Raw genomic sequence first — 26,468 nt, forward strand, 5'->3', positions numbered from 1 at the left:
AGCACCAGCACTGAGCCTTGCTGGCTTCCACCCTCCTCATCCCCGTGCCATGAGCTGGGTTCCCAGCACTGAGACCAGAGCCGCGAAGGCCAGTCAGCACAGAGAGCACGCCTGCTGCCCGCGATAGCTGGCAGCACGATGGGGAGCTGCGAGGCACCACCTGGCCCCTCAGAGGGGGCACACAGACCCCTGCCAGCCACCCCATCACACCCCATCACCACGGGCCCCTCACCACCCTGCCCTGCCTCAGCATCCCTGGGCCCGCACTGAGGCGCCTGCCCCGGCCCCCTGCACCCTCCACGGGGCCCAGGAGGCAACGCTCGGCCCGGCCCGGCCCGGCCCGGCCCCGCCTGCCTCAGTCCCTCCAGCAGCACCCCTGGGCTGTGTGGGGAAAGCAGCCCCAAGAGAATGCCCCCTTAGGCTACATGGCGGTGCCTCGGTAGGCATGGCGCTCGCGTGGTCACGTGAGGGGGCGGCAGATGGCCACGTGATGCCGAAAGCCCTGGGATCAGGTGACCAGCAGCCTGGGGTTCTCACGCGGGAGGACTATCCGGTGTGCGCGGCGCAGAGGCGCGAGGGGGATGGTTGCCATGGGAACGCTGCTGCCGCTCCTGCTCCTCTTCCCGCCCCTGCTGCCGGCCGGCGCCGCTCCCGGTGGGTGCCCCGGGCCGGAGCCCTGGCCGGCTCCCTGCTCCCTGCGCCCCGGGCCGGAGCCCTGCCCGCCTCCCTGCGCCCCGGGCCGGAGATCCGGACCGCTGCGGCCCGTCCCCGGGTGGGAACCCCCAAGCGGCCTCCCTGGGCCCCGGACGGGACCTCGAACCAGCCTCCCCGGGTGGGAGCCCCTAGCCGGCCTGGGGAGCACTGGACGGGTGCCCCGGGATCCCCTGGGCCCCGGTTACCAGGGCTGGGCTGGGCCGTACCCGGTGGCGGTGCCGGTTGCCGGTTTCCCCTGTGCTGACGGTCCCCCCTCCAGCTGCCCGGGCAGCGGGGCCCGGCCTGGAGGAGCGGCTCTTCCAGCAGGTGCGGGACCACTTCAGCTTCGAGAGCTGTGGCAATGAGACCTGTGGCAACGAGACCTTCCCGCAGCGGTACCTGGTCTCAGGTAGGTCCCGGGGGGTGTGCTGCGGCCGAGCTGCTCCCAGCCCCGGCATGGCCATGGCAGGGCCTTGCTGTGGCTCAGGGCTGAATTTTTGTCTGCTTAAGCTTTAACTGCCCCTGCACTGAGGCAGAGAGCCTCTCCGTTTGGTGCTTAGAGAGCTGTGCTGAGCAGTTAGCAGTCAGTTTTAGCTGAGTGCCAGCCCTTCGTGAGCCCATCGTTTCGCCCGGCATTGTCTGTATCCTCCTCTCCTTCCCTTCAATTTGTCATTCTGGCCATGGGGTGTGGGGTGCAGGTGTGGGGACTGGCCTCTCCGGAGCAAGAGCAGGCTAGAAGCAGCAGCTGCGTTGGGCTTGCACCAGGGTGTGCATGTGACACTCTGTGCATGTGTGTCTTCAGCTGGCCACAGCATCTCTTACAAGTGCGACTCAGTGCTCTGAATGCAGCAAGAAAAACAAATAGTGACCTAAACGTTGCACTCTGTACCCATCGTTCTTACGAGTGAAGATAACTCCTCTTGGGTCAGTGTTTTCCATTATTTAAAACCCTGCAACTTTAGATAGCTTAAGCCATGCTGAACAATGAGGGCTTCCAGCAAGGAGCCGGCAGCGTCTTTCTTTCTAGCCAAATCATGAGTTATCTTCTGTGCAACAGACAGTAAGAGAGAGGAAGCTTTTCTAAACAGCATGTGACTAAAAAGACAGCAATTTCAATAACCAGCATCACATGTTTTTCAGTCCTGCCTGTTTGGAGGAATCGGGGAGAGGTTTGCAGGGAGAGAACAAAGGTGGAGCTGTGAATAGCACCAGGCCAGAGTGCTGCCCAGCCTGGCACCTGCCTGCTGCTGCCTCACGGACTGCCTGCATCTGGGGCTTCGTACGCAGCATCTCACCTTCTTCACATCACCTGTTACTCTGCAGCTTGTTCAGCACCTGCACCCAGTCATCACGTTTCACCAAGCATGAATTCATGGATCAGTTCAGCCCAAAGATATGGGAACACAAGTGAATTTTGATAGCACACCCAAGGCTGAAATTTCACTGATTAAGTGGCCCTTTTTGAACAGAACTTTGGGATCACCTGGTTTGAAGCACTGCATAACTTTTATTTGTTTTCTTTTTACAGTGTTATGTTTTATCTGTGTGTCCTGGGCAAAGCTGAAAAATATTTGTGAGAAACAAAACATTAGCATTGCAGTTCTGCTGGTTTACAAATAGTTTCTTACTCAAAATTCCTGTGAGTAGTTCCTTTCCCCTCTACTGCTTCTTGTGCAATACGAGTCTTTTCAGATTATCAGTGAGAACTTGAAGGAGACTATTATTTCACAACCAGGCATCTGACTGTCTTGAGGTTAGCTGGCAGTTCCCCAGGATTTCAATCTAAAAATAGATACCTTTTTAAGCAACCTGTCTGGTTTGGTTTTTGGCTCCTGCGAATGGTTGTTTACTACAGGAGCCACGAAGCGTATCAGAAAAGACAGAGTAAAGATAGCACTTCAGTTTCCTACCTGATACCCAAAGCAAATGCAACACAGAAACAGAATCAGCCTCTTTGTTAACAAAGAGCAGCAGTTTCGCTAATGAAAGGTTTCAAACCCATTTCCAAGCCAAATCCTGCTTTGGCAAGTCTGTGTTGAGAATACCAAGAATTAAATTCAGGCCTCTCTGTTAATGGAAACGGCCTTGTGTGACGTGCTGCAGCGGCATCCACAGGACAACCGCTGTTGGAGGGTCCCTTGGGGTGATGTGGCAATGTGTTGAAATCAACGCTTAACTGATGGTCTGAGGTCTGTTGTTGAAGAAAGCTATTTATTATACCTCTTAATTCCTCTGCAATTTAAGACTAAGCTAAAATCAAATGCTTGTTAAAGTCAGCAAGCATTAAAGCAACTGTTTGTTAAGCAAGTACTGACATCATGGGTCAGCTTGTCCTGACAGTCTCAATTTGCCTTCAGTTATAAACAGATCAGAGGACGAAGCACATCATATATCATCATATATATATGATATATCATATGAGAGATAGATGTATGTGTGTGCATGTTACATATATAACATATGTCAGCATGTCATCAGCAGCATATCCTGGGCTGCATCAAAAGAAGCGTGGCCAGCAGGGTGAGGGAGGTGATTCTCCCCCTCTGCTCTGTTCTCATGAGACCCCACCTGGAGCACTGCCACCAGCTCTGGGGTCCCCTGTGCAGGACAGGCATGGCCCTGTCAGAGCGGGTCCGGAGGAGGCCGTGAAAATGGTCAGAGGGCTGAAACACCTCTGCTGTGAAGAAAGGCTGAGAGAGTTGGGGTTGTTCAGCCTGGAGAAGAGACAGCTCCAGGAAGACCTTATTGTGGCCTTTCAATATATAAAGGGAGCTTATAAGAAAGATGGAGAGAGACTTTTTACGAGGGCCTGTAGTGACAGGACAAGGGGCAATGGTTTTAAACTGAAAGAGGGTGGATTTGGATTGGACATAAGGAAGAAATTTTTTATTATGAGGGTGGTGAGGCACTGGACCAGGTTGCCCAGAGAAGTTGTGGATGCCCCATCCCTGGAAGTGTTTGAAGTCAGGTTGGACGGGAACTTTGAGCAACCTGATCTAGCAGAAGATGTCCTTGCCTATGGAAGGGGGGTTGAACTGGATGATCTTTGAAGGTCCCTTCCAATCCAAACCATTCTATGATATGTGATTTACAGCTTGGCTCTACGTTATATGTCACAGCAGGAGCAGCAGAAAGATGCGGGCAATTCCCTAACATCCATTTTGTGGGAAAAGCGATCTGTGCAAGTATTTTGGGATGAATTGGGCTGAAAAGGGTATACAAATGGGAAATTGCTCTTTTGGGGGGCAGCTGTTTCCAAATGCCTTGCAGAACTGAGATTTTAGGGATTTTCAGGCAGAAGTGGAAGTTCCAGGCCACGTGCTGATCTCATGGAAGCTCTTATTTGAGCAGGGGTAAATGAGAGATTTCTGTAACCTGGCATTTCTAACGCCTTTATGCCCCAGCTCGGGTCTCAGGGATCAGCCTGTTCGCAGAGGTCTTCCTTGTTAAGCTCCTGCCCAAACTCACCAAAAGTAGTCTCATTTCATGCTCATGTATTTTGGCTTTTTTAATTTGCTTCTGTAAATTGTCTCACTCAGCAAAGTTCTGGAAGAAAGGATTTGGACCCATCTTTTTCTATACTGGCAATGAAGGTGACATCTGGACTTTTGCTGAGAACTCTGACTTCATATTTGAATTAGCAGAGGAACAGCAAGCACTTGTGATTTTTGCTGAGCATGTGAGTATTTTAGTCATTATGCACACTATAGAGTCTTGTTCTGTTCAGTATTACTGAATTCAGCTTTCTGCAGATCTGGAAAAATAACAACATCTCTTGCCATGAAGCTGAGGTATACCTGCTGTAAGCTTTCTCCTCGTGGTAGCAGCTATTCTTTACTTAACCATGGCTTCTGAATTTTTTTTACTATGACTACCAGCAATCCAGGATAGAGACTACTGTTTCATTAAAACCTATGCCATGGTGTATTTGCTTTAGACCAGTGCTTTTGTAAGTAGTTTCCATGGGCCTTGAACTCCACGTTGGACTAGAGAGTTATTTTGTTTGGATAATATTTAATCTCTCTAGCCTGCGAAGTCCCAAGCCAACCTTTCCCTAGGCACACCACTCTATTAAATCTACTGTTCCACAACTTATGCATGCAGAGATTACCCTGTTCCCTTTTCTAGTTGGGGATTTCAGGAGAGAGACACATGCCAAGGGCCCACTCGGCACCCACTGAAGTAGCTTGTCATGGACTGTCCATCCTCTACAGGATACATCCTGAAGGTCTCTGTTTATCAGATGCAGGAGACAAGGCACTTCCTCAGTTCAGAACAAGTTAGAGGACACCACGTGCTCTGTTACCGCTTCCCGTTTGTGCGCACTTATCCCAGTTCTATAGTGAGAACAGAGAAGACCCAGACCTTGACACCAGCGTTTCCTCAGCATATCTCTTTCTTTTCAGAGGTACTATGGGAAGTCTCTTCCATTTGGACTTGAGTCAACACAGCTGAAGAAGACTGGTCTGCTTACTGTGGAACAAGCCCTCGCTGACTATGCAGTGCTCATTACTGAGCTTAAGCAGCAGTACGGTGCTGCAGACTGCCCTGTCATTGCTTTTGGAGGCAGGTAAAGCTTGTGTGTGCTCCTGCCCTTCTCTGCATCCTTTCCCAGCCACAGTCGTGCTGTCCTCGTAGATCTGTTTGGCTCTCAAGCAAGTTCTAAAGGCAGAGCTTTAAGCTATCCGATAGGGAGCAGATGTGCCTGTGCTTGAGCTCCCAAGAGCTCATCACCAGGTCCCAGTCAGCTCTCCCATCAAGAATTAGTCTTGATTTGTGATTGCTTTGGAGAAGCACCACTGACTGAATGTTTCTAGGCATCTTCAATGTACGAGTCAGCCAGAACTGCATAAAATGGGAAATTCCTCCTGCAGGATCAGAACATTTTACGTTGGAAATACAGAAAACTAGCAATTGGTAAAATATTCTTTCCGGGGCCACCCAGCTTTTTATTAAACGCAGCCTTTTTAACAACATCCAGCCATTTTCATTGTAGGCTCCTTTATAATTCTGCTCTGGAACCTGCTGCTTGGTTGCTCCTTGCTTCCTAGCAGAAGTCCTTCCCCAAAGTGCTTGCTCTGTTGCAGCTGTGTTGATGCAATGTCCTTGTCTCTTGAGTGGCTCCCCACACTTGTAGTAGAGGGATGCTTCCCTGTAAAAGGCTTCCACCAAGTTCAGGGCTTCTGATTCAGTTGCAGTGAGCTAAAAAGCATTTGACCTGACAGTTATCATTAAGCTTCCAGCTCACTCTGGTGGTGACTGGGCTGTTGATCTCAGGGGTGTTTGTACTGTGACTATCAGGACAGTAGCTAGTGTAAAAAGGGCCGGGAGCTGGCCTGGGGGGGGATTCAGCAAAACCTGCTAGCTGGGCTGCATGTTAGACTACAGCTCTGTGTGTGTAAATCGGAGTTCAGTCTGCAGCAGCCCTGAACAGCACTAAAGCCACATGAAGAATACTGAAATACGGCAGTGTTGGAGCAGCACAGCATTTCCCATGGGAGAAAAGACCCCTCTCTGCTGTTGCTGATAACTTTGCCAAACTTCAACCTGAAATTACTTGTGGCAGGTTTCAGCTAATGCCTGTTTCCAAGACCAGGGTTAGAGAAATGCATATTGCTTTACATGTGGGTGATGTGGGAATGGTATTTACTCCAACCACTTGAGGTGGTGGGGAGGGAAACTTGAATACCTGTAAACTTGGAGTTAGACCAGGTTTTACATGCGTTTTGTGTGTGACCTCAGAGTAACTCCACAAACATCGGCATATGAATAACTGTTGTCACCTTGGGTTTATCTAGCAACCCTTGATATATCTGCAGATTGTGGCCCTGTCACTGAAGCTGCCAAGGTGGCTTTGAGTTTTATTGTGGTATTTGTTAACGTCTTCCCTTCCCTATATCTGTGCTGATCATCTATGCAGCTGTTATCTGGGGCGCCGGGGAGAATATTCTCCACTTCCCAACACTAGCGAGGGCTGCATATTGTGTAGTGTTCAGGGACACCCTTTGCTAAGAGCCTAGCTAGTTGCTGCGAGCCTAGCTAGGCTTTATAATCCTGTATGCAAAATGTGTCTCCTTCCCCCGTTGAACAGTGACAGCTTCACTTGAGCCCCACTTGGTTCTGCACCGAAGCTGTCAGGACGCACTCAGGATGGTGCAGAGTTAAATATTGAGGCAGGATTTACGTTTGGCTGCAGAAGCAGACTGGGCTGCTGTGTTCCCACCGGAGCTGGTGTGTGCATTTGGGGAAAGGCCAGTAAGAACACGTTGTGTGCTGTTCATTGACCATAACTGGATCTTTTTACATGAGGATGGCATCTACTAGATATCCATAAGCTTCTTGTTGCCTTAGGTTAGGTGAGCCCGTGAATGCTGGCCTGAACTTTTGAGTTACTATGTTATAAACTGTCTGTTAAAGGAAATAACTCTTTTGTCTCTCCTGTGGCAGCTATGGAGGAATGCTGAGCGCTTACATGAGGATGAAATACCCAAACATTGTGGCCGGAGCATTAGCTGCCAGTGCTCCTCTGTTGTCTGTGGCTGGGCTTGGAGACCCCACCCAATTCTTCAGAGATGTAACAGCAGTAAGTAGCATCTCTCTTCAGGAGCATTATTTTCTTCCTTTAAGAAGGCTGCATCTTTTTCCTTTTCCATGTGTTTAAACAGACATCTGTCTTCACAGCATCAGTGCTGGGCAGGGAATGCAATTAAATGGGAACCCACAAGGAAAAGCAGCAGCTGCAGATGCGATGGCTGAGCGCTGCCTTAGCTGTGGCAGCTCAGGGCCCGAAGGTGCTGCTCTGATGAGCAGCACAACTCGGTTCCAGCACCTCTAGTACCACTAAGGATTCACTTTGCCATTTCTAGTGACTTGACCATATTACAGCCTGAAAGTTTTCCTTTGTGCCTGGCTGAACCCCCTTTGGATAATTTATTCTTCAAATCCTCTCCAAAGTGCTGTATTTTGCATTGATATCAGTGCTTCACAGCAGCTCCTTAGTCCCAAGATGGTTGCATTTCAATGAAGAGCTTGGAAATTTTCATTTCACTAACTAAAAATATGCAAGATGTCCTGGGTTCACTTAAAACCAAAATTTAAATGTGGCTTTCACATTTTTAGGACATAGGACCCATAGGAAGGTGGTATTGCTTAGAACTGACTTACATTTAGTTTATAAGGAAAGAAATGTACTACCCGGTAGTACTGAAATCTTGTGATGGTGTCTGTTTTGCCTCTTTTTTGACATGAATTTCTAGATCTGGGTGACACAGATGGCTTTGCATGAACTACCTGTGTATGAAACTTGTGGTCTTTTTGCTCTTATTTACGTATATGAAAACCTTATTTCAATGCAGAGACTTAAAGGACAGATAGCATTACCAGTAAGTGTAAAGAGGAGACCATCACATGAAAATAAACACAATAGCATTTGAAACTCTAAGTGTCTAAGAGAATAAAAGACATCTTGTCTTAAAATTATACATTTTAAAACAAAAAATGTAATACCACTTAGTCATCTACCAGGCCCTGCAGTGGGAATTCTTCCCTGGTTGAAGCTAATTCCTTCTCAGAAGCCCTGTTCAGCTGATAGCTCTGTCTTGCTTCAGCTGTGAATATGCTGTGAGTCATTACACATCCCTGAAATCAGGGCTTTCACCTTTTCATGTGAAAAAACTTTCCAATTCATTTTAAAATATATTCTCTCTGCAGCAGTAAGCTGACCTCTGGGCTGAGATCCTAAGCAAGCACTTCGTGTTGTTTTCAAAGTAATTCCTTCCACCTTCAGTGTGTTTGCATACAAGCAATCTGTGCATCTGAAATCTGAATTCAATTGCTTTTCTTGGTGAGAGAACACCACTGAGAGCTGTTAACACTACTGAAGGAACAAACCTTTCATGAATCATTGCGGGAGCACTCTCTTCCTGTGAGTCAGAGTGCATTGTCTCAAAGCAGCTTTCTCTGTGACTCTTACTGAGCTTTTCCAGCCTGGAGGGGGAACAGCTTTCCTTGGAATGGCTTTAATGCCTCCTGCCTGTGCTTCCGCGGTGGCTCAGCTGAACTGTTCCCAGGTCTGTAAGGGTCTGCAGGGGAGAACTGGAATGGGTGGTGGTTCCTTAGCATGCTGGCAGTGCGCTGCAGCAGGCCACCATTGCCTCCTCACGGCAGCCAGAGCAGACCTGCTCCTCTGTCCCAGGCCGATCCGTCCCCACGCTCCGGTTAGAGCCGTTAGTAGATGAAGATCAATAAGCACATCCAGAAGGAGATTTGGAACCCCTAAAGGGATGCCCAGGTAAACTGTGGAAAACTCCGTAGTGATTTCTCTAAGCCTAACTATCAGACAAAGGCAGAGTTAAGAATAAAATAAAGGTCCCAAATCTATTTGTAGCTGAGGCTGGGTCTTTGTAAGAAAAATGCTTAGCTAGTGATTTGTGGTTACTTAACCATTGCTCTAGCAGGGTAAAGGGACCTTAAAAGAGCCCTAATAATTCTTATTATTACAAAGCACTGGTTGCCAGCAGATCTCAAGCTGCATTACAGGCTGACAGAAGAGAAACAGTTTGGGTTGCTAGAGCCTTCAGTGACAGAAACAACTTGTTCCACCAGCATAACTAGCCACAGCTCTTCAAACATACCTTAAAGTGCTTTGTCAGGATCAGTAATGTTTTTCCCAAGAAAAAGGACACGGCCTTCTTGGTCATCTGGCAGGTCACTGGCAGGCTTAAGAAGAAAAGCAGATCTTGGTTCTCAAACCAGTGCTCTACCCTCCGTGCATAACTGACTTCTCCATGGCTCCTTCTCATAGACAAAGTGCAGTTGGAAGGACTCTGTTGTGAGTTTAAAAAAACAAACCAAACCAAAAAAAAAACCTTTTGGGCCTAGCAGCCTGGCACACTCTTCCCATGTCCTGGCCAAGGCATGTGTCTCCTCTCGCTGCTTCGTGTTCAGTCTAATGGCTCTGCTAAGTGCAAAGTGTTTTGTCTAACAGCTCATCCCAGTGAGACCTGGTGAAACAGGGGCTGCTTGGTCTGAGCTGTGCAGACTGTTGGCTTCTGCTGGGACGTGCTGATTGTCTGGAGGACAAGGCAGAAGCACCGGTGTCACTGCTCCTGGAGATGCAGATGAGGTTCTGACCAGTGGGCCAGTAACCCCTGTCATCTCCTGGTACTTCTGGCAGTTCTTCCCAGTGCAGCCTCCACATGTATCTCCTCTGTGCAACTGTAATCCCGTGTCTTTTCTGTCCCTTCAGGATTTTCAGAAGTCCAGCCCAGGCTGCGTCACAGCTGTCCGCAAAGCCTTCCAGCAGATTAGGGATCTGTGCCTGAGTGGAGGTAAGGAGAGCGAGCCCTGCAGACGGCTTCCCAAGGGCAGCCAGCAGGCAGTCCCAGCCATGTGGAAAAAAGTTGATTTTTACTTCAGCTAGATCTTCAGTTGGTTCAGCTAAATCAATGCAAATGCTCACCTGGCTGCCTCTTTCTGCTTGCACGCTTGATTTTTGATTTCATGAACAGTTTCAGTTAGCACTGAAATCGGTAACCAACACCAAAATGAAAGCATCGGGGGGGCTGGTACAGTGTTAATGAAACTCTTTTCTGCATCTGTGCAAAAACACCTGCAGGCGCAAAACACCCGCGTTTTATGCTGGTAAAGCCTCGTGTTTCACCAGATACTTGTCCTCAACACCCACACGGTTGACAACTGTTCAGGTGGGTATGACAACTCCGTGGCTCAGCTCACTGGACATATCTAAGAAGTATTTGGAAGGCAAGCTAGGTCTTGAAGCAGCCATTGCCATCTCTTTCATCTCCAGCCTTGGACAGTTAGGTGAAGCCAAGGACAGAGACTGGTGAAGATCTCTGCGATGTCTCCCAAATAGGCCAGACCAGATACCGTGGGTCAATGCAGCATCTCCTGGGAGTCCTGTGTGGTGTTGGAACAAGCTGTGGTGGGTTCTTGGTCTGTCTCAAGGCTTGGCTTGGTCTGTGGTGCTGCACATCAGGGGCTGTGTGCCTCCGACGGCTGCTGTCACTGCCTCGCTGCAGGGGCTGGTCCTGGAATTGCCCAGAGGAGCTGGGGATCCAAAACCCCATTTAGCTTTGAATCACAGCAAGAAAAACGTTACCATTAAATAGCCAAGGTCCTCGAGGTCTGCCTGGGGCCATGGTTTCTGCAGCGAGGTGGATAAGGTGGTCATATTTAAGGCTTAGGCTCTCAAGTGGGTATCAAGAGGCATGTTCCAGGCCTTGGGTTTCCAAGTAAAAGACAGCCAGGCTCCGGTGGGCAGCTTGTAGAGTGCGATGGGGACAGACAGGAACTGCGACTCCAAAACGTGGAGGATGAAAATGAAGGGAGCAGCTTCCCCAGCAGAAATGCAAAGGTATAAGTGTGCATCTTGAAGGAATGTCTTCAGAGGCGGATTTCCTGACTCCAGCTGACCCCTCTGCATGACACTGAAGTTTGAAGGCACGTCTCAGGAGTCCTTTGTGACTTTGTGAGGACTATTCTCACTTGGCAATTCTTACTGCAAGTGCACCTGGCTCCCAAGGAGCTTTTTGGGGTTTTTTTGGGGTTTTGTTTGTTTGTTTTTTTCCCCTGCCAGTTCTTCCAGCTGTTGCTGTACCCTGCTCTCCTGCATGAGAGGTTGCCTGGGGAGACTGCCCTGCAGGACACAGCAGACCCCGGGGAGGGAGCCTACAGGGGCGAGGAGGAGGCAGCCAGGCAGGGCACTGGAGAGGATGGGCTCGTACCAACCTGCTCTTCTCACTGTGCCACCCGGGACTGTTTTAGTCTCAGTGGGTGCTGATTCCTCTGGGCTCCCCAGGGAGGTGTCAGTGGCTCCGCGAGAGGCAGAGTGTGGGCCATGGGCCATGCAGGGTCATGAAGCTGCACAGGAAGGCTGTGCCTGAACATCCACGTGTGTGTAAATTCAGACGTAATGTGTCCTTCCCACTAGAAACTTCATCTGTTGTGTTAAGGCATCTCCTTACTCCTGAGTGAAACAAGATGCTGAAGCCTGTTATTATTTTCCTCTGTTGAAGTTTGTGTCTTTCATTTTCCTTCCTTCTGCAGCCTACGATGAAATCAGCAGCAAAATGGCCACATGCAATAAGATCTCTAACAAGGAGGATGTTTACCAGCTTTTTGGGTTTGCTAGAAATGCCTTCACCATGATGGCCATGATGGACTACCCTTACAAAACCAATTTCATGGGTCACCTCCCTGCCAATCCAGTGAAGGTGAGTACCAGGACGCGGGTAAGAGTTGTAGTTTCTGATGTGCACCTCGGTGACTGGAGTGCCGGGGGCTGCACAGCCTGGGACACTGTCAGGCACACACCGTCGGTGATGGTGACAGGGCGAGGTAGTGGTGGATGTTGCAGCCCTTCCACTCTGACAGTAAATCTACACATTTTAAACTTCTCTGATGGTGACTGCTGTGTTTGAAATGCATTGCCGTAAGGCTTGTTGGTGAGGGTTTGCTGGAGCCACTTCTACCCTGCTCTGCCTTTACCTTAGACACAAAGGCCTGTGCAAGCTTGTTGACTTCAGCTTTTAAACACTAAAAACCTGTAGCTTTTAAAAAAAAAAAAAAGTAGCTTTGTTGTAGCGCACCTCAACACACTTTCATAGATGTATTTTTCTTGGTGGGTAGGGATGGAGATCTAAAAATCAAGCTCCTTTAAGTATCGCCCAGGAAGATGGCATACCTCAGAGTATAATGCAGAGAAAAGTCTGCTGCTGTGGGGACTGGAAAACCTGTAAACTTTCAAGAGAATTGGAGATGGCAAAGTGTGGGAAAGGGGCCTGGTTCTCAGGGGGCTACAAAGTCTTCTCAGACACCAGCTGCTTTTGAAAGGTCCCAGCTTTGATCCCAGATCACCAGTTGCTGTTGCAATTCTTCATTTCTTCTGGTGTGTTCTCAGCTTCGTGCTGCTGTTCTCTGCTGCACCCCAGCACACCACGCCAACAGGACTTTATTAGCCTCTGGCCTTGTGGCATTTATGGTTGGAGTCCTACCTCCCCCATCCAGTTCCCTTCTAGGGTCTGTTTAACAACCTGTAAAACGGAAAGAATTAGTCTACCCCTCCTTAGAAAGAGCATTAAAATATTCTGATGGTAGGAGTAAGGAACTGTTGTGTATCACTGTGGCCTCTGCACAGCTGCTTAACTTGGTAAAGGAACTGTTTGTCCTAGCCCTGTCTCCTTGTTTCTATGTATTTTGTTGCTAGAAGGGAGGAAAAAAAAAAAAACAACCCAAACCTGTTGCATTAGGGCCTTGGAAAGCTGCTGAACCATAAAATGTGTAAGTGATAATTTTAATGAATCTTCCAGCTTAGCCCTTCCGTGGAGCAGAGACTGTTAACTGTTCTGTGTGCAATTTGTCTGTAACGTGTCTCATCCAGGTCGGCTGTGAACAAATCCTTGCCCACACAGACCCAATTCAAGGCCTGGCTGCTCTTGTTGGTGAGTTAATAGTACCAGTTTGGTCTTTTATTTAACACCCTGTTTTCTAGAAGCACCTGTAAGTAGAGCTGTTGCATTGCTGTGCAGGTTGCGTATCATGGGAGCTGCTATGACTCTGATCTCCCACTGGGACGTTTTGCCCCATATTGGCTTTGTCCGTTGGGATGTCCCATGGTGGCCCATAGGTTCATTCTCTCACCTTTCCAAACTTATTCGCATCGGGTTTTTCAGCCATTGCAGCCCCTTAGCCTGTTGAGTGTCCGTGAGATGTGGACTTCTAAGGTACTTTGTTCTTTTCTAAAAGTTTACCCATACTCTGGCTCAAGCAGTCACAGGTTCAATGCACGTTCACTGAAGGAAGTTTTCTGGTCTGCTTGTTGAGGACAAGGTTGTCATCACGTGCCCTATGGTCTTAATCCAGTGGCAAGACAATCTTAAATACATCGTGTATATTTATCTCTGTGAGTACTTAATTTGTCAGCCAGCAGTGTTTGTAAGGAAATTATTAGAGATAGAATTCAAAGCTCTTTTGAAGACTTCCTCATAAAATCTCTCAAGTTGCTCATTAAAAATAAGTTCTACCTTGGTCATTATTCAGAAAAACAGGTTCTGAATGACAAAAAATTGATTTAAGGAATTCTTATGGGTTTAATGCAGCTTAATAGGATTGGGAACAAATTCCTTTTTTTGCAAATTATGCATGTCACCATGATAGCACAAAGTCAGAAATGTACCAATTCCGAATCACTGCTGAAGATGTTTGGCTGGCAACTAGAAGAGTTGTTAAAATACTAATGTCTTGGCAAACACTGTCAGATCTGCTTGACGTATTCACATCCTACTTCTTTTCTGAGGCAGAGTGGGACTCTTGTTTCTTTGTGATGAACAAGCTGAGGGTAGGCTTCTTCCTCCTGCCCACAGGAGAGCACTTTGTGCCTCTCCCCATCTCCCCAGCTGCATTCACTTGGGACAGTTTAATCATGCAAGAGGCATGATCCATCAGAGCTTTAGGTAGGGGACTGGCTTTCTTCCATACCTGCCCCTCTGTGTCATACAGGAAAACACTGTCTTCTTTCTGCATGTGCTGCAGCGACCCACCTCCTGCCAGGTAGAGCGTAGTGTCGTGGGCTGTGATGCTGAACTGGCAGCAGTTGAACGGGGATAGCGTTAGCGTTGTCCACTGATTGCTTACAGGACAATAATACTCCGTCTCATTGACGTGAATCCATTCCTCCACCTGCAAAGAACCAGACCAACACTCACCCATCGTATCACACCTCGAGTGGGCATCACTGTCACGTCAGGCTCGCTTGGTTCATGATAAAGGAAACCAGTGTCTCGACATCTGTTTGAATACCATGGGGCTCAAGGTGCCAGACTTTTGATCCACGTTTAGCAATCAGAGCCTCAAAAGAAACTGAATAAAATACCAGAATGGCATGGCTTTAAAGGAGCTTTCTTCTTCATGGAAAATCAGAGGAGTGAGATGAGCAAGGTGCTACAGGGACCTGCTGGAACTGGCATAGCCCAAGTCCTGCCTGCTCTCCAGACTTTTAACACATTACGAAGGAAATCATCTGAAGAGGGCTATATTGCATTGAATTGTGGACAATAACGGAGTTTGTGTCACCTGGAGGAATTTGATGTCAGCCTTGATGTGCGGTTTCTCTTTATAGATTTCTATCCCTTCCTCAGTGAGCAATTAAGTTCTCTAAGACTCCCTCATTCCTTCAAAAGAAACCGTACCTGTCATGGTAAAATCAGGCCCAGCCCTGAGTCTTTACACTTTTCAATGGGAATTGCTGAATGATCTTTGAAAACTCAATTCTCTGGGCTTCAGGGAATGGGATTCTCCTAGAGTGAGCCTTTCGGCCCCTGGCCGGTCTCTTCCTAGAAGGCTGGGCAGTGCTTTCCCTCCTCTTTCAGAGATGGGACATCTAGGTTTGAAGAGAGTTCATTTGCATTCCAGGACTTGAGCCCATCTTTCCTAAAATCTAGACTAGTGTCCTCACTGCAGTCCATTCCTCTTCCCGTCTGCCAGTGTTTCGCCCCCTCTCAGCTCAAACAAGGAAAATCAGGTGGTCAGTGTGTTTGGGGCAGGTACGTGACCAGTTTTACACTTAGGTTTTCCCGTGTTAGCAGGCTGTGCCTCCACCGTATGTTTTCTCTATTTAAAAAAATGCTTTAAACAGCCTTTGTACTCTAGCAAATACAGTGTGACAACAGGGCAGCGTCTAATGTGCACGACTGTAACAGCAGGCACATTTTCATAAGCTTATTGGCCTGACTTGCAACTGTGCCAGTCCACTAAGAGACCAAAAATAATGAAGTTACTGGTCAGCCTGTTAAAATAAAACAGTCAGGGCCTAGCAATACAGAGACCCCATTTTGGATCAGATTGGGGATTATAAGAGCAAATGAACTTACTCCTTTTAGTGTCCTTCCTCCAATGCAAAAGATCTTGTCCCTGACTGTAGCCATCCCGTGATCACAGCGGGTAAAAGCCATGGCACTGTTGCCAATCCAGCGTCGGAGGCGAGGGAGGTAGCTGTAAGTGTCTCGTAAGGTTTTACCCCCAGAGAAGCCCCCTAGAAGGAAAGCAGAAGTCTTGAAAAATCTATCCATCATCCTCTCTGACATCTAGCAAACCTTCTGCAAACATTAGCAGAGCTGATTTTTTTTTTTTCCTCTTCGAAATACCTAAGAAGCTCAGGTTTTAAATTTCACACCATTCTGCAGAGCTGATGCAGTGTGAAATTTAAAACCTGAGCTTCTCAGGTATTTTAAAGAGAAAAAAAAAACCCAAACCAGTTCCAGCTCTTTCTGTAAACAGTTTTCCACAAAAGATTTTTGAATAAAGCTCTTGCGGTATTTCAAGTGTAACCAGGAATAGCTTTAATTAGGGAATCTGCTTCCAGCACGTGCAGTCACAGAATTGTGGTTTGAAAGAAAAGCATTCAAAACTCTTTGAACTTTGGATCTTCGACAGACGGTCAGAGCCAATCTGCCAGTGCTGTCGTCAACTTTTTCTCCTTATTAGGCACGCACTTGTGCATTTCAGGGGTGCATTATAAAAAGCTCCTTGCAGAAGGAGGATGCTGCTATGGGAAGGGCAGATGCCTCCAGCTGCCTGCCTGTTGAATTCCAGCCTGCAGAGAGTCTTTGCAAACCAGAAAGGTGATGCTTCAGGTTGGCTGTAAGCCCCAGCATACCTGGCTGTGGACACTTTGTCTGCATGGAGCTTGTGTTTAAATCCTGTACTGAAGTAATGCTCTTAATTTTTCCGTTTGCTTGGGCAGGGCTGTAGGCTGGCCAGATCATATTTGCAGTGACCCCACTAGTTCAGAAGGAAAGGAGTGCTATAGGTAGGTAAGATCTTATACCCAAGGGGTATAGTGTTATCCAGCCTAGATCTCTATGGTATGTCTGAAGCTCTGAGGCAGTTTTGTCCTTGCGCTCTGGTAGGAATCGAGACCGAGAGAGGTTAAATGAGCTGCCTGTGGCACTGTGGGCCAGCTGAGTCAAAGCAGGGCCTTGAACCCGAGCCTCGGCCCTTCCCCCAGCTGAACCATTACCAACCAGCGCTGCCGGTGCAGGAGCCCTGCTGGCACTGGGGTACACGTCTGGGTAGGACAGCCCGTGTGCTGCCTTCCCTGCCCGTGGGGCCTCGGGTGTACAGTCCATCCCAGAGAAGTACCTGTCATTGCAACTGTGCAATTGAAGTTAATCTGGACTAGATCAGTACAGCGATCTCAGCTGGCCATAACTGGTTTATGAAGCAGGGAGCCTACAGCGATGGCAGACTGGCCCAGGACTTTTAACTGCAGAGGCAATAACACAAACAACACAGTACTCTTCCTAGGACAAACCAAAGATTATCTTTCAAGTCCAAATTTGTAGCTGCAAAAGCTAAAGATCCTGCAGCAATTTCCTGAAGTGTTTAAACCCGTGCTGCTTTATTGTTAAACATGCTGCACCATCTAGCAAAGATCCCGGTAAAGACTGAGGATCCCTTGTAGGGCAAGAGCTGTACAGGCTCAGTGGGTAAGAGGGTAAGAGCCTGCATTATACTTCTTTTTGTACAGATTAACAAAGCAGTGCAGTAGGGTTAGTTCCACATCTTCCGTTCAGATGAATACCAGGGTTTAATCCCATCCCCAACACTATGGCAGCCTGCGCCCGGTTTACCTTTTCAGACAGCACAGCTTTGGGATTTAGCCAGGACTGCAGGGTCAAAGGCGAGCAGGGGTGTGGATTGCAAGCAGATGATGTCACCTTTAATGTCTTGGAAAGAAAATAATTCCTGCCATTCAGGAGGGCAGTGAGGCTGTGCTAACACAGCAGGAAAGGGACACTGGAGCTGTTGGCATTACTGGTGTGGGTGCAGGCTTAGACTGTGACATTAAGATGCCAGCAAAAATCAATGAAACTATATGAAAATATGCTGCTTTCCACTAGCTCCATCACCTGAAATATAGAGGATTCCCTTGTGGGTTGTTCCTGCATGATCAGCAATAGGCGTGGGGAAAGGAGCTGTGAACTCCCACTTGTTGTCAGCGGGCTGGTACAATTCCACGGTGCGAGTGAGGGTCCCCAGCAGCGTCCCGCCACCCACAGCGAAGATGCGATCAGACAGCACATCTGCGTGGAAGCGTGTCCGCCTCTCCAGCATGCTGGCGACCTGGAGCCAGGAAGTGTTGCGGGGATCAAATCGGAAAACCTAGGTTCACAGCAGATGGGTGATGGTTAGCAGAAGATGGCTGGCTGGCTTGCTTGCGTCTCGTGTGGCTTCAAGAACTGATAAACATTTTCCCTGGACTGAGGAAGGTTTTATATTCAGACCTGGACAGGCTCAACTTCCAGTGCCAGCCAGCTGATAGAGCAGTACCTCCCCAGTGGAGCTGGAGGCTCCGTTATGGCCTTTCTGCAGGTCTGGGGGGGTCTGGGAACAGGTTGCGCTCTCAGCTTGCAGCAAGCAGGAGGTGAAACACATTGGCTTAATGAAATACCTTTGTTTCAAACACCCGCCAGCATGTGTCAGCTGACAACTGTTGTTGTGGTTTAACCCCAGCCAGCAACTCAGCACCACGCAGCCGCTTCCCCCTCCCAGTGGGATGGGGAGGAGGAAAAAAAAAAGTAAAACTCATGCATTGAGATAAGAACAGTTTAATAACTAAAGTAAAATAAAATACACTACTAACTAAGAATAAGACTATAATAATAATTGTAATGAAAAGGAATACAACAAAAAAAACCCCAACACCCAAGAAAAGGCAAGGGATGCACAATGCAATTGCTCACCACCCGCTGACCGATGCCCGAGCAGCAATCCGCCCCTCCCGGCCAACTCCCCCCTCTTTCTCTACTGGGCATGCCGTTCCATGGTATGGAATAGCCCTTTGGCTAGTTCAAGTCAGCTGCCCTGGCCGTGCTCCCTCCCAGCTCCTTGCACACCTGCCTGCTGGCAGAGCATGGGAAACTGAAAAGTCCTTGGCTTAAGATAAGCGCTACTTAGCAACAACTGAACCATCAGCGTGTTATCAACAGTATTCTCACACTAAATCCCAAACACAGCACTGTACCAGCTACTAAGAAGACAATTAACTCTATCCCAGCCGAAACCAGCACAACTGTTTCAGTGAGATTTAAACAAGCACATTTTGCATCTCTGCTACTGTTTGAGTGTGTAGTAAAGAGAGCAGCTGAGCTTTGCCCGCCGTTCTTGCCCAGGAGAAGGCAGGAGTGGCTTCCCCTCCCCTTGTCGCTGGTGGCATCACCACAGGGGCACAGCACCTCTGCTAAGGCTGGGCGTCCACTCACATCTTGTTCAGCAGTAAATATCTCCCCAAGCTTGTTTTGTCAGTCCTGGTTAGAAAGCCCAGGTCACTGAGCAAGGGCAGTATCTGCAGAACCACATGCGGTGAGTGCTGGGCTTGGGCGGTAGCCCAGCAGCCAGTGCCGCAGCCCTGCTGCTTCAGCATCCTCTGCTCCGCTGCTGCTGAGCTGCCTCCTGCCTGCAGGGCAGGGGAAGAGAGTTGCTGTTTGCAGGGGCACTGCTGAACTAAGTACAATGCTGAAATAAGCCCCCCCGGGAGCATGGGAAAGAAAAACATGCTGGTTTTTCTAGCAAGCTCACTGAAGCCATCTAGGAAAACATAAAATCCTGCACAAGTCTTTTTACTCTCCAGGCAGAAGGGGAAGGTCCTGGGAGCTAAAGCAGATTTGCCCTTCAAGGGCAAAACCAAGGAAGGAGCAGTTCTCAAGTGAAGTGGTAGGCTTTAACCGTGCCTCCTGAGCACAAGTCCCATGGCGGCAACAGTGGGGACAGGGGTAGCGTTCATGGCGTTGCTTGATTGACTGACGTGGACCTGGCTGAACCTGCACTGTGGAAGTTGTGTACAGATTAGGGTGACAATTTACAGTAGGAGCAAGGTGGGACCGGGGCCAGACCTGATTGCTTCCCAGAGAGTTTGGAAGCTGTATTCCCAAGGGCTTTCTGTACTGCACAGAGTGCTAAGAAATACGTAGAGGTGGGAGATCTGCAGTGGGCAAGAGGAATGACTCCCTCCCTTCCTCACCCAGCCATTTTTCCAAGGCTAAAGGTTTCTTGTGTCTTACCTCATTTGATGGCTGCTTTCCTGTGGGATCAAATTTGCACTGCCCTCCGATGACAAAGAGGAAGTCGTTGATGATGGCGACACAGTGGTTGTACACGGGCACACAGAGGTCCCCGACCTTGTGCCAGGTGCTGCAGCTCCGGTCTGCAGCCCACATCTCTCTGCACACGCAGTTGTCAGCGGTTCTGCCACCAGCGACGAGCAGCACGGTGGAACCAGAGCGGAGGCTCGTGCTCTGGGTCTGCAGGACTGGCTGAGCGTACAGCTGGGAGTGGTAGTTCAGAGCCTCCTGCAGGTACCTGTGGCAGCCTGAATCCAGCCTCATAAGAGGCGTTTCCTGGACATATCTCTGCAGATCCCATAAAGGAATGAGAGGGAATCTTATGCGCCTTAAAATATCTGCCGCATCTTTCAGCCGCGTACGGTCATGCTGCAGCCAGCTCACAGCGGCTCTGAACAGCTCCAGCTCGCTGCATCCCTCGGTGTCGGTCCTGTCTAAAATTTCACAAAGGGTTCCTCGGTCCAGGTCTTTCAAGCACTGAGGATCAGCCAGGATCTGTTTGTAATGCTGCCCTACGTAGCACATGGCTTTCTGTCTCAACTCTGCTGGGCCGAGTTTTTTAGCAATGTTAAGAACGTCCATGCAGTTCTCACAGTTCAAGCAACCCTCCAGAAAGCAAAAGCACAGCTTGATCACCTCCCGAACCAGGAGGGTTTCTGCAGCTTTGAAGGTCTCCTCAATATTCTGTAATGACAGGTCTAGTTTGTTGGAGTAAATGAAGTTGAGAACGTTCCTCAGCCCGGCAGCACTGACGGCTTTCAGCCGGACGTTACCATCCTGGCTGCCCGCTCTTGTGAAGTTTCCAACAAACAGGATCTTGCAGTAATTACTTGCTGATGCTAAAACGATCTTGTGGGCTGGAAAGCAAACCCCTTCTGCCTCCAGTGTCACATCGCACAGGGCACTCTGCGAGCGAAGGCTGCTGAGCCCTTCCAGGAGTTTTGCCAGGTAGGTGTCCGACACAAGCCTCACCGTGCTGACCTGCGAGCTGAGCAGCATTGCTCTGAAAGGCGCGTAGCCCTCGAGCAGCCTGAGGACTCTTCGCTGCACACACTCAGTGCGTCTCCTGGGCAGTCTTCTGCAGCCGAACCAGGGGTTTCATGCTTTGAGCTGAGCATGCTCAGTGGTTTGAGCGTGCTTTGAGCTGAGGCTGTGCTGCCCACGCCACAGAGCCATCCGAAAGGCAGGAGCCGCGGCAGCCTCCCTCCTCAGTGGCCTCTGCCCGGTGCTTTGCAGGCACAGAGTGCGTGTGCTGTGCGGCTGCCTGGGGCCGTTTGCAAGTGGAGCTGTTGGTGCCGGTTATCGCACAAAACCCACAGCGTTTGCGGGTTTTGCCTGTGGGCTGTGACACTGGCAGCAGCGGATGGCCACTGGCTTAGCTGCATTCCTCCTCCTTGCTATCTGGTAACTCCCCATCCACACAAAAAGCAGCTCATTCTTCAGCAGCTCCCCAGCTATGCTTCGCTGGGCTGCCTGGTCAGGTGCTCTTTCATCTGGGCAAGCCTGCACACGCCGTCTTTCCCTTCTTGAACAACAGTCAAACAAAATCTTGTCTGTGACGTGCCACCCTTGGCCCTCTGACAAATTTGATGGATTCAGACAACAGCTACTTTCAGGGAGGGAGCGGGAAGGTCTCGGCAGTTGTGTCCCATTCAGTTTGAAGCATTCAGCTAACGTCCTGTACACAGCCTGCTCCTGGGTGCATTGGGGATTGGAGGCTAGGGCTCTCCCAAGGACACTTTTGGCCAGGGGCTTGGCTTGTGGCACGAGCAGAGACAGCAGAGAGCACCTGGGAGCCTCTTCCTCCCCGTGGATACAGCAGAAGCAAAGGGTATCATGCAGCCAGGCGTGAGACCATGTGAAAGCTTTGGCGTAAAGTTGGGATAATGAGCTAACGCTGGTGCAGACCCTGCTAGCTCTGGCCCAGCCATACACACTTGCCCAGCTGGGGTAGCTCCCCATCTGCTTGCTCTTGGCCATGAGGCTCCTGTGGGAGGCGGTGGGTGAGACAGCAGAGAGGTGCTGACAGGTTGGCTTTGTCTTGTGTTCCCACTTGGCAGGGGTGTTTTACAACTCCTCCGGCTCGGCAGAGTGTTACAACATATACCAGCTGTACCAGTCCTGTGCTGACCCCACGGGCTGCGGCATCGGTTCAGACGCCGAGGCCTGGGACTACCAGGTAAGGTGCTGGAGACACCAACAGGTTTCAGCTTCTGCCCTGGTTATCCCCCCGCCCCATGACAGCTCTTGCACCTCTCTCAGGTTTGCACCGAGATCAACTTAACTTTCAACAGCAACAATGTGACCGACATGTTCCCCGAGATGCCCTTCACGGAGGCCATGCGAGAGCAGTACTGTCAGAGCAAATGGCATGTGAGGCCACGACCACACTGGCTGCAGACAAACTTTTGGGGAGGAGGTGAGTTGTGCTGGCTGCTCGTCCCTTTGCATTACCGTGTAGTTGTCTGCCTGTCCCCCCTCTGCCCAGCTGAGCTCCGTGGGGACGGGCACAGCGCACTAACAAGTCCTGGCAGAAAGTCACAGCCTTGTGCTGACTTGAGCCAACCAGACCTTCCTGTACCTCCTTGAGACAGAAGTGGGAAACCTAAAAACTGCCAAGAATTTGTTTTATTCTCCTGTGTTTTCTGTTCTTGGCCGTGTTTGCTGCAGTAGCCAAACACATTTGGGTAAATGGGCAGGAAGGAGGCCTCTCAAATGTCATCTCTCTGAATTTCAGACCTGAAAAGTGCAAGCAACATCATTTTTTCAAACGGAGACTTGGACCCGTGGGCTGGAGGTGGGGTAAGCATGTGCACTCCTGCACACCGAGCAGAGAGAGCAGCCTTTCCAGGTGATACACTGCCCCCTCCTCCCTTTCAGAGCAGCACTGGTGATTCGTCTTTGGCCCATTTGAGTTTCTGCAAGCAGCTGTTTTATGCTGAACCATTCAGAAGCCTCAGGACATTAATGATGGACACATTGAATAGTGTCCATCAGCCAGGAATACTGACGCAGCAAAGGTGGCTTCACTAGTGCAGACACAGCAGGAGCCTCTTTACCCAACACCCGGTGTCTGAACCACAACCCGTTGTGTTTCTGCGTTGAGACTTGGTCTCAGTCCTGACAGCCGAGTGCTCCTTGCTATCTCCACTCTCAGCAGACTTTGTGAGACCAAGCGGTTGCTGTAAGCAGCAACTCGAACCAGGGCATATTTTGGCTTAGGTTCAACAAAACTTCAGAGTGGTGGCAGAGCTCTAGTTTAAAATTTAAAACCAAAAATGACGCAGAACTGGATTTTGAGTTAGCTGAGCTCCTGATTGTAATGCAGGAGTTCCTTGGTTTAGGCTGGCTTGGCAATCATCTCAGCTGCAAGAGGAACAGGCTGCTTAGGCTGCCTGGGCCCAAAGGAGCCTGGTACTTCAAACCGCCTGTACTGGAGCAGGCTGACAGCTTTCACCTTGGGGGAAGCCTTCACTTCGAGACAGGTGAGGGGGCTGATTAGGACTGTCAGCCGTGCACACAATGTCGGCCGTACCAAGGATCTTTTCCCGTGCTTTTCCTCAGTCCTGCCCAGCTGGTCTTCCAGTTTTCAGAACTGATGTCCAGTTCTGCCCGGTAACTTGGTGAGAGTTTGTCTCTGCTCCTTCTCCTTCCAGATAAATAGCAGCCTCAGTCCTTCACTAATTGCATTGACCATTGAAGGAGGCGCTCATCACCTAGATCTCCGGTAAGTACTGAACTCTCCTTTGGCTGACAAAATCCTGCTGCCCCGGGTGTTTGATCTTAGCTAGTCACAGTCCAAAGAACCAGGAGATGCTTAAAGAGGACTGGATACCAGACTTGTGCAGTGTAACTGTGGAAGAGCAATCTTCATCCCCAGAACAGGGCTCTTACAGCCTTCAGGGAAGCCGAGCTGTCAGAACTCGGCACTAAGCTCACGTACTGTCATTAGAACATGTTCTTGCACAAGGATTGGCACAAGTGTGTGGTAGCCTGTAGCTGTCAGTCGTGAAGTAGTCCAGTGTCTCTTGGCATTAGCCATCAGCCTTCAGGCCCGGAGCAGAGGGCAGCAGCCACCGATGCAAGGGAGAGCTCAGGGAGAGCTCCCAAGCCTGCCTCCCAGCCTCCTGCTGGGTGTGACACTGCAACTTGTTTTCCAGGGCATAAATAGGAAGTACAGAACAGATGATCTCTGTCCTTCAGTTCCCTGGCTCGGCTTTCCCTGTGCAAGAGGCAAAGAGCTGCTGCCCGCTGACTAGCTCACACTGCTCTGCTTTCTCTAGAGGAGGCAATCCAGCTGACCCCCCATCCGTCACAGAGGTGCGCAAGCTCGAAGCGAGCATCATCAACGGCTGGGTGAAATCTGCAGGGCTGGAAAGAGCACGGGAGAAGCGCTCGGGAGCTTCAGCGGGCAGACGGCTGTGAATACGTCCATCCCTGCGAGGCTGCGACCAGGATACAAAAAGACAGCAGCCCGCTGAGCTGTGCCTGTGCTGCTTGAGGAAGCGTCATCTCCTCTGCCATGGCGGTGGAATTCACCTTTCGGAAGCGTCCCACCTGCCCCAGTCAGGCGTCAAAAGAAAAGCAAAAGGCCGAATCACTGACTGAAGCCAAAACCACACTGCGTGGGTTTCATGCTCACCCACTCGCGATGCGAAGGCACTATAAATGGTGGAAATAATAAAAGCTTGCCTGAAGGCCCGAGAATCATCACTGTCCTGAACAGTGTGGTTGCAGGAGGCACCTTAAGGTTGAAGCTAAATTATTTTTAGACAAAAAGTAAATGTTAGATGACTAGTGGAAAAGCAGAGGTACGGTCCTTACTTACACAGGTTCACAGGGGACTCCACTAGGGAGCAGTTATGTGTCAGCCTCATCCAGCACTGTGGGTTTGGGGGTTTTTTGGGTTTGGTTTTAACTTGCACAAGAGATCTCCAGTTGGTGAGATCTTACACAAAGATCTTACTCTTACACAAAGCAATCCCGGAGTGTACTGCTGTCACTCAAGAGCCGACGGTAAAGCACACTTCCACTTGAGACATCTTCAGATCTTTTTAAAATAAATTACAAGTTTATTAAAGTGATATAATTCCATGGCTTGGTAGTATAACCAAAGAAGATAAAAAAGGATACTTCTCACCTTTCCGGGTGGAGTAAACTCATCTTTGCACATAAACAGGTGGATTCTTACCTACTGGAATTACTATGCACCAATAAATACTAGCATAATTGCAAAAACGTTAAATCCTGGTAATCAATTGGATGCCTCAGTTGATCCATTTACAATGATTTTATGAGCTAGCGGAGAAGCCTCCCGGGTCATCAAAGGTTTACGTTACTTACACAGGCAAAGTCACAGCATTGCTTCAGCTTCTGTTACACTGCTCAAACACACGGCTTTGTGTTAAGTATTTGCACTGCTGGGTCCTCCCTGCCATCACAGTACGACTGGTTCCCAGAGCTACGATGTCAGCCACTGAAGTTATTTCACAATATTCGGGTGCTGACAAAAGGGGTTTTTGCATACGACCCGCTTACCTCTTCCCCGTTCTTAAGTACAAAAGGCCAAAGCTTCTGCTCCTCGCCCAGGAGTGCAGGGAAGAGCAGGAACGGATGAAGTCCATTTGTCAGATCTTTCAGATATGTACAAATGAAGGACAACATATGGAAGACCCGATGAGTCAAACTCCAGCCCCCAAAGAAAAATGCTTTAAGACTGTTAGTGGAACTACATCCTCAATAAGACCCGTATCTTCTCCATTTGTGCTGATGAAAACCTCTGCACCTCTGCTAAGAGCTGCCAATGTCCCTTTCGCTCCTACTGAAGTCAGGCTTCAGGTTTGTTGCTGAAACTATGGCTTACACAACACGGCCCCTTCCAGCCTCACTGAGATGCCAGAATCTGGTATTCACCCTCCGTGCTCACAGACCCCCCCGACTTTTCTTAATTTAGATTTGCTGTACCCCAGCAATTATTCAGGACTAGCACCACATTAAAAAAAGCAGACAGCGGTGGATGTGTCTGCAGACAGAGAGGATTACATCTTGCTTCTCTGCAAGCAAGCAGGCACCCTAATTAAACCAACCCAGCAGTGCACTGAAGCAGCCCCGTTCAGTATGAGTCTTTCGGAAAGTAATCTGCAAGTTACCGCCTTTGTCCAGGGGCTTGTTTTGTGCCTGTGAGTGAACAGAGGCCCAGGGGTCTTTTGACCTTCCAGAAGGATAAGAGTTCTTTAATCCTCTTATAATGGACTATACCGACTTCTTATTTTCCTCTTGCAGAGGGTACTTGCCCCAAAGGAATCCACATAGTGTAAGGGACAGAAATGGTTTTATTTATATGGAAGGATGAACTAAAGGCTTTCAGATGCTATGGCAAAGGGATAAACAAGATACGCATGGACTTCCATGCAGATGATAGATGAGCAGCGCTAAAAATAATTACAACAGGCTTCAGACACTGTGGCAGAAGTCTGAAGCCAGTGCCACAAACGTCCATAACGTTTTGAAGCCTTGGGCAAGGAAGAATGGGATCTAAGCGGAAAACCCTGGCTGTGTGGTGCTCTCCGAGCTGAAGGGAAGAGCCCAACAGCAGCAGTCACCGCTCTTGCACGTTGCGGGAACGCTGCTTGGGGC

The 26,468-nt window shown here is 49.4% G+C and overlaps 1 protein-coding gene across 1 annotated transcript; it reads left to right on the forward strand.

The window, feature by feature from the left end:
* The first annotated feature begins 581 nt into the window (after positions 1–581).
* On the forward strand, positions 582–24,542 carry DPP7 (dipeptidyl peptidase 7). Its single transcript, XM_050908137.1, has 13 exons — positions 582–654; positions 974–1,102; positions 4,233–4,372; positions 5,100–5,263; positions 7,141–7,276; positions 9,941–10,022; positions 11,761–11,927; positions 13,094–13,154; positions 21,893–22,011; positions 22,095–22,251; positions 22,570–22,634; positions 23,489–23,559; positions 24,116–24,542. Exons 1-13 carry the CDS (start codon positions 582–584, stop codon positions 24,255–24,257), a joined length of 1,506 nt encoding a protein of 501 aa, XP_050764094.1. The 3' UTR covers positions 24,258–24,542.
* Positions 24,543–26,468: the final 1,926 nt, after the last annotated feature.

The sequence above is a fragment of the Gymnogyps californianus genome, chromosome 18 (genome assembly GCF_018139145.2).
Source record: "Gymnogyps californianus isolate 813 chromosome 18, ASM1813914v2, whole genome shotgun sequence".
NCBI classification, from domain to species: Eukaryota; Metazoa; Chordata; class Aves; order Accipitriformes; family Cathartidae; genus Gymnogyps; species Gymnogyps californianus.